The sequence below is a fragment of the Oncorhynchus tshawytscha genome, linkage group LG24 (assembly GCF_018296145.1).
Source record: "Oncorhynchus tshawytscha isolate Ot180627B linkage group LG24, Otsh_v2.0, whole genome shotgun sequence".
Lineage (NCBI taxonomy): Eukaryota > Metazoa > Chordata > Actinopteri > Salmoniformes > Salmonidae > Oncorhynchus > Oncorhynchus tshawytscha.
The window spans coordinates 12,820,844-12,828,706 of NC_056452.1; the positions used below are offsets into that span (position 1 = coordinate 12,820,844).

The window sequence follows — 7,863 nt, forward strand, 5'->3', positions numbered from 1 at the left end:
TTTTCCCATGGGACATTAAAGTATTCATTCATTCATTCATTCATTCATTCATTCTGTTGTTCTCTGTGTGACCATATCAGGCACCAAAATGGCTCTGAAGTTTGTGACAAAGAGCAAGACGAAGCTGAAGAGCTTCCTGAGGGAGTACAGCCTGACAGGCACACTGAGCTGCAGCCCCTTCATCATCAAAGTCCTGGATGTACTCTTCGAGACCGAGGATAGCTACGTCTTCGGACAGGAGTACGCCCCCGCGGGAGACCTGTTCGACATCATTCCTCCCCAGGTACTGTACTGGATCATGCTTATCATCTGCTCACCAATCCCTGTTCTCCCACACCTTAGCCAATCAAGCGCAGTGTTTCAAAGCAATGTGGTTTTAACAAGCCCTTCTGGGATTGGCGCCTTGTCTAAGTCCCTACTCAGATTTGAGCTGCATGCTCCTTTAGTGTGTACCGTAAGGCTCTCATTTAATTCCAGTGCTTTTCAGTGGAGGGCTACCTTTGACTCAAAGGTTCTTACTCTAGGTTGTTAAATATGAGTGCAAATATAATGCTTAACAAAACCTATTTGGTCCCACTTTACTCCCTCTACACCTCTATTCTGTTTCTATCTCATTTAATTTATTGCACTTGGTTTTCCTCCCCTCCACTGTACACTAAAACAAATCTGTTCACTCCTTTCTCTTTCTTCCCTCCTTCCTCCTTTCCTATCCTCCTCCCTATAGGTTGGTCTTCCAGAGGAGATGGTGAAGCGCTGTATGCAGCAGCTGGGTCTGGCTCTGGACTTCATGCACAGCAAGAATCTGGTGCACCGTGACGTCAAGCCCGAGAACGTGCTCCTCTTCGACCGCGAGTGCAGACGCATCAAGCTGGCTGACTTCGGCATGACACGGCGCGTGGGCTGTCGCGTGAAGCGTGTGAGCGGCACCATCCCGTACACGGCGCCAGAGGTGTGCCGTGCCAGTCGTGCCGAAGGCTTCCTGGTGACCACCAGTCTAGACGTGTGGGCCTTCGGTGTGCTCGTCTTCTGCATGCTGACGGGTAACTTCCCTTGGGAGGCAGCGCTGCCCGCCGATGCCTTCTACGAGGAATTCCGCCGCTGGCAGCGAGCAGGGTGCCCCACGGCGGCCTACCCGTCCCAGTGGCGCCGCTTCACTGATGACGCCCTACGCATGTTCCAGCGGCTGCTCGCCGCCGAGCCAGAGAAGCGCTGCGGCGTGAAGGACGTCTTCTGCTTTGTCAAGTACGAACTGGTCAGCGAGCTCCGACGGCGCGCCTCCTGCCGGGCCAAGAGAGGCGAGAGGTCCAGTTCGTCTGGCGTATGCTCCGCAAGCTGTACCTCCAACTCCTCTTCGTCTTCCTCCTCATCACGCTCCCACAGACACCCAGAGCCCTCCACCCCCCCTGGGACGACCTCACTCCTGCGCCCAGCGCCCCTGAAGAGGAGTGTCCTCTCTGACACCCATTCCCCTCAGGAGGAGTCTCCTGGCCAGCACCACTCTTCTCCGGGCCGGGAGAAGACCAAGAGCCAGATGGTGATGGCTACTGCCATAGAGATCTGTGTCTGAGAATGAGGGGATGAGCAGCAGTGTTTGTGGCTGTAGCCACAGCGATCGGAAGCTGTGCAAAGTAATAGCGACTGCCATTGAGACTGGAGGGAAAGGATGACGCATTACAACGCTGCCGAGAAGAACCCCAATGTCAAAATCCTGACTGTGCCACAGAAATTGGTGTCATCACTCACAACAGCGTACTATAGGACGAGTCATCACTAGAGCATGCGTTTATCATTTTGATTTGTGACCTAAGAGTTGGAGAAGCAACATTCAAGAGTCCACTGACAGACACCGTTTCTCACAGCAACTCGTTCTGCTGTTCAGCCATTTTGCTTCTAAGCCCACACAGTAACACTGCTACTGATGCTAACGAAAGAAACAACGCTAGCCATTTCTAAACAAGGAGTTTGGTAAAAACACGCAATGCTCCGATGTCACATCTATTCTCTCCTTTCTCCCTCCTTTCTCATTTTTTTTCTTTCTTCCTCCACCTCTCTCTCTCTCTATGAATACATTTAACCTGGGGAGGCCGAAACGTTAGCTGGTCAGGTGACTTTCTTTAGAAAACTAGCTGATCTGAAGGCCAGTAATCCAATAGGGAAAACTGATCTTCTAGCTGACATATCGCTGAACCAATGGGATCTCACAGATTTTCTGAACATTTCTAAAGTGTGAAAATGGCTATGGACAATAGGGGAGAAGGATCGTTTTTTCAAAAGAAGAAAATATGTGAAAGTGACTCTCCAATGGAGCAGTTAATATGACGACAGGACATTGCTCATCTAGACTGTCTGGACTGAGATAGGACCTTGCTGTCAGACATCGGGAGATTCTAATTTGGGTAAAAGTTTGTCCTCTCCTCGACTCCTCCGTCTTCTCTCCATGATCCGAAAACCGATAAGTGTTCGAGTGGTGGAAGAGAGTGTCAATTCGTTAGTAGGCGAACGAAGGAGCCTGCTCACCTCCTCGATTACCTACTTCTGCAGAGGAAGCACAGGAGTATCCTCATGGTGGCAAGCGCCGAAGTATTTTAATACCTGCCCCTTTGAATCAGCTGTTGTTTTCTTGAAGGTGAAAAGCATGCAAACATTTAAAAACGATATGCTACTTATCCTTTTATCTATAAAATGTCTTGCACAACTATCTAAATTAGTTTTTAATCACTTCAAACATTTATTTTGGGGATTCCACCCATGGATTTATAACATATATCTCTATGATTCCACCCGTGTAAACATAATTTGCCTAATATTGCGCGAGTGGAGAAAGAGTCTTGTTTCATATATAGTAAGCGAGAGAGGGAGGATGCAGGAGAGAGGACACAGGAGATGAGCAAATCCAAATGAGATTCCCCCATTATCTCAGGACATCTTAGCGGGTCACCTCCTGTCTCACAATGACTTCCTTATTAGGGTTACAAGTGATTTCCTCTGGTAGACAAACAGTTTAAAAGGACACATTTCATACAGTAACAGTGTGCTCATTGGTTCATACAGGCACAGGTATCTTCAGGTGTGAAAATAAATGATTTATTATATTGACATTCAAATGCTTGGAAGCTGTTATAGAATAGAGTCCAGCGATTGCTTATTTATACCCGCTATTTGTGTGTGTGTGGGACTGTGGGTGTGTATGTATATGGATGCATATGTGTGTGTTTGAACAACTAAATCACGCGCTCTTTGTAATGGGGGAGAAATGTTAAAAGGAAAAATGGACTTTATACTGTAAATATTTCATACGTGAAGTGGTACACTGTATCATCGTCAGGTAGTTCAACCATGTAGCTTTACTAATTTAGTTTTACTACTGGGAGGGGATACAGGATTTTATGTTCTTTTTAGAGCAATGCACTGTATGTAGCAAAGGAATATGGCAAAGTATGTACAGTATAGGAAAGCTATAAAAAGATAATGCTCTGTAGTGGTGATTCATGGTGCAGAAACCCGGGACGATATTTGGTGGACAGTAGCAGCCTTTAGAGTGTGGGAGGGATCGGACCAGGGCCCATTGGAATAGTACTGTTTAACATTGGTAATGTCTCTCCCCAAGCACATTCTGAACACCGTGACCCCATCATGACCTGAGCACATCTTGACCATCAATAGTCCCCTTCGCCTTACTCACAACTCAATTCAATCAAGTACTTTACTGAATTACTGCTTTTCTGTATTACTGCACACATACATATTGCATAACATTACCAAAGCAATTCCAACACAAGTGTTCAAAGATCCCATGTTCACTCCAGGCTCCTCAAACCCCCAGCCACCCAATTTTTCCACTCTCTGTCCTTCACCTTTTTCTCCTTTCTCTCTCGCTTGCTCATTCCTCCCTCTCATCTGCTTGTCTTTCTCCTGTGAATGAGTCTCTGAGCCATGTTGTGTTGTCTGGTGGGATGATCTCTCTCTCCCCTTTGGCATGCTGTGGGCTGATGATCAATAGAGGCCGTTGCATGGCGAGGGGGGTGGAGGATGGAGCACGCACTCAGCCAGTTTGGGTTCCGTGTAAGATCCACATGTGCTAGATAAGCATCTAAAAAGCACTCTGTATGCTGCTTTATCGAGCATTCCTCTCTATTTATCTGCTAAGCTGCCGCTACTGTCATGTCTAACAGGTGTGTGTTTGTGTGTGTATGTATTTGTTTGTTAGTGAGGCTCACCCTTCCCTTCCCTTCATTTCAATGATGACAGACCATCATCCCTGTTGCTATAGTGACAGTCAGTGTTTTTCTGGTTAGTTTCTCAGCTCCTGTCCACTCCCAAAACATCAAACATAATTGACTTGTCTGGTTGTTCTGCAACAACACCTCCCTAGTATGAATAACAACACCACCCTGCTAGCCATGAGTTCTCATGGCAATTGCCGTCTTCACATGTATGTATGTATGTGTGTGTATACATAGTTTGGACACACCTGCTCATTCAAGGGTTTTTCTTTATTTATACTATTAGTGAAGACATCAAAACTATGTAGTGAATACATCAAAACTATGAAATAACACATATGGAATCATGTAGTAACCAAAAAAGTGTTACATTTGAAAAAGTGTTCAGATTCTTCAAAGTAGCCACCCTTTGCCTTGATGACAGCTTTGCACACTCTTGGCATTCTCTCAACCAGCTTCACCTGGAATGCTTTTCCAACAGTCTTAAAGGAGTTCCAACATATGCTGAGCACTTGTTGGCTGCTTTTCCTTCACTCTTCGGTCCAACTCATCCCAAACCAGCTCAATTGGGTTGAGGTTGGGTGATAGTAGAGGCCAGGTAATCTGATGCAGCACTCCATCACTCTCCTTCTTGGTCAAATAGCCCTTACACAGCCTGGAGGTGTGTTGGGTCATTGTCCTTTTGAAAAACAAATGATAGTCCCACGAAGCGCAAGCCAGATGGGATGGAGTATCGCTGCAGAATGCTGTGGTAGCCATGCTGGTTAAGTGTGCCTTGAATTCTAAATAAATCACAGACAGTGTCACCAGCAAAGCACCCCCACACCATCACACCTCCTCATGCTTCACTGTGGGAACCACACATGCGGCGATCATCCGTACACATACTCTCACAAAGACATGGCGGTTGGAACCAAAAATCTCAAATTTGGACTCATCAGACCAAAGAACAAATTTCCACCGGTCTGATGTGCATTGCTCGTGTTTCTTGGCCCAAGGAAGTCTTCTTCTTATTGGTGTCCTTTTAGTAGTGGTTTCTTTGCAGCAATTTGACCATGAAAGCCTGATTCACACAGTCTCCTCTGAACAGTTGATGTTGAGATGTGTCTGTTACTTGAACTCTGTGAAGCATTTATCTATGCTGCAATTTCTGAGGCTGGTAATGAAATTATCCTTTACAGCAGAGGTAGCTCTGGGTCTTCCTTTCCTCTGGCGGTCCTCGTGAGAGACAGTTTCATCATAGCGCTAGATGGTTTTTGCACTGCACTTGAAAAAACTTTAAAAGTTCTTGAAATGTTCCGTATTGACTGACATTCATGTCTTAAAATAATAATGGCGTGTCGTTTCTCTTTGCTTATTTGAACTGTTCTTGCCATAATATGGACTTGGTCTTTTACCAAATAGGGCTATCTTCTGTATACCAACCCTACCTTGTCACAACACAACTGATTGGCTCAAATGCAATAAGAAGGAAAAAAATTCCACAAATTGACTTTTAACAAGGCATACCTGTTGATTGAAATGCATTCCAGGTGACTACCTCATGAAGCTGGTTGAGAGAATGCCAAGAGTGTGCGAAGCTGTCATCAAGGAAAAGTGTGGCTACTTCGAAGAATCTCAAATATAAAATATATTTTCATTTGTTTAACAGTTTTTTGGTTCCTACAAGATTCTATATGTGTTATTTCATAGTTTTGATGTCTTCACTATTATTCTGCATTGTAGAAAATAGTAAAAATAGTAAAAAGAAAAACCCTGCAATAAGTTGGTCTGTCCAAACTTTTGACTGGTACTGTACATACAGTTGAAGTCGGAAGTTTACATACACCTTAGCCAAATACATTTCAACGTTTTTCACAATTCCTTACATTTAATCCTTGTAAAAATTCCCTGTCTTAGGTCAGTTAGGATCACCACTTTATTTTAAGATTGTGAAATGTCAGAATAATAAGAGAGATTTCAGCTTTTATTTCTTTCGTCACATACCCAGTGGGTCAGAAGTTTACATACACTCAATTAGTATTTGGTAGCATTGACTTGAAATTGTTTAACTTGGGTCAAACGTTTCGAGTATCCTTCCACAAGCTTCTCACAATATGTTGTGTGAATTTTGGCCCATTCCTCCTGACAGAGCTGGTGTAACTGAGTCAGGTTTGTAGGCCTCCTTGCTCACACACACTTTTTCAGTTCTGCCCACACATTTTCTATAGGACTGAGGTCAGTGCTTTGTGATGGCCTCTCCAATACCTTGACTTTGTTGTCCTTAAGCCATTTTGCCACAACTTTGGAAGTATGCTTGGGGTCATTGTCCATTTGGAAGAACCATTTGCGACCAAGCTTTAATTTCCTGACTGATGTCTTGAGATGTTGCTTCAATATATCCACGTAATTTTCCCTCCTTTTCCGCCATCTATTTTGTGAAGTGCACTAGTCCCTCCTGCAGCGAAGCACCCCGTGATTCACCGTTGGGATGGTGGTCTTCGGGTTGCAAGCCTCGCCCTTTTTCCTCCAAACATAACAATGATCATTATGGCCAAACAGTTATCTGGAATTGTCCAAGCTGTTTAAAGGCACAGTCAACTTAGTGCATGTTAACTTCTGACCCACTGGAATTGTGACACAGTGAATTGTAAGTGAAATAATCTGTTCGTAAACAATTGTTGGAAAAATTACTTGTATCATGCACAAAGTAGATGTCCTAACCGACTTGCCAGAACTACAGTTTGTTGACAAGAAATTTGTGGAGTGGTTGAAAAACAACTTTTAATGACTCCAACCTAAGTGTATGTAAACTTCCGACTTCAACTGAAAAAATATATATATTCAGCAAAAAAAGAAATTTGCTCTCACTGTCAACTTAACATGATTCAACAACTGAGACATGAATTGAACAAGTTCCAAAGACAAGTGACTGACAGAAATGGAATAATGTGTCCCTGAACAAAGGGGGCTCAAAATCAAAAGTAAGTCAGTATCTGGTGTGGCCACCATCTGCATTAAGCACTGCAGTGCATCTCCTCATGGACTGCACCAGATTTGCCAGTTCTTGCTGTGAGATGTTACCCCACTCTTCCACCAAGGCACCTGCAAGTTCCCGGACATTTCTGGGGGGAATGGCCCTAGTCCTCATCCTCCGATCAACAGGTCCCAGATGTGCTCATTGGGATTGAGATCCAGGCTCTTCGCTGGCCATGGCAGAACATTTAACATTTCTGTCTAGCAGAAAATCACGCACAGAATGAGCAGTATGGCTGGTGGCATTGTCATGCTGGAGGGCCATGTCAGGATGAGCCAGCAGGAAGGGTACCACATGAGGCAGGAGGATGTCATCCTTGTAACGCACAGCTTTGAGATTGCCTGCAATGATAACATGCTCAGTCCGATGATGCTGTGACACACCGCAGCCCCAGACCATGACAGACCCTCCACCTCCAAATCGATCCCGCTCCAGAGTACAGGCCTCGGTGTAATGCTCATTCCTTCAACTATAAACGGGAATCCAACCATCACCCCTGGTGAGAGAGAACCATGACTTGTCAGTGAAGAGCACTTTTTGCCAGTCCTGTCTGGTCCAGCGACAGTGGGTTTGTGCCCACAGGTGACGTTGTTGCCGGTAATGTCTGGTGGGGACCTGCCTTAC

At 45.0% G+C, this 7,863-nt stretch overlaps 1 protein-coding gene across 1 annotated transcript; it reads left to right on the plus strand.

Annotated features, from left to right (window-relative positions):
• The first annotated feature begins 85 nt into the window (after positions 1-85).
• On the plus strand, positions 86-3,996 carry LOC112223707 (serine/threonine-protein kinase SBK1-like). Its single transcript, XM_024386857.1, has 2 exons — positions 86-283; positions 725-3,996. The coding sequence occupies exons 1-2, from the start codon at positions 89-91 to the stop codon at positions 1,565-1,567; spliced, it is 1,038 nt and encodes a 345-aa protein (XP_024242625.1). The 5' UTR covers positions 86-88; the 3' UTR covers positions 1,568-3,996.
• The last annotated feature ends 3,867 nt before the right edge of the window (positions 3,997-7,863 follow it).

Bases quoted from the DNA above. Each gene is read 5' to 3' on its own strand.
- LOC112223707 (XM_024386857.1), top strand. From the start codon at position 89: ATGGCTCTGAAGTTTGTGACAAAGAGCAAGACGAAGCTGAAGAGCTTC. The intron at 284-724 runs GTACTGTACTGG...TCCTCCCTATAG, and splicing joins TCGACATCATTCCTCCCCAG to GTTGGTCTTCCAGAGGAGAT.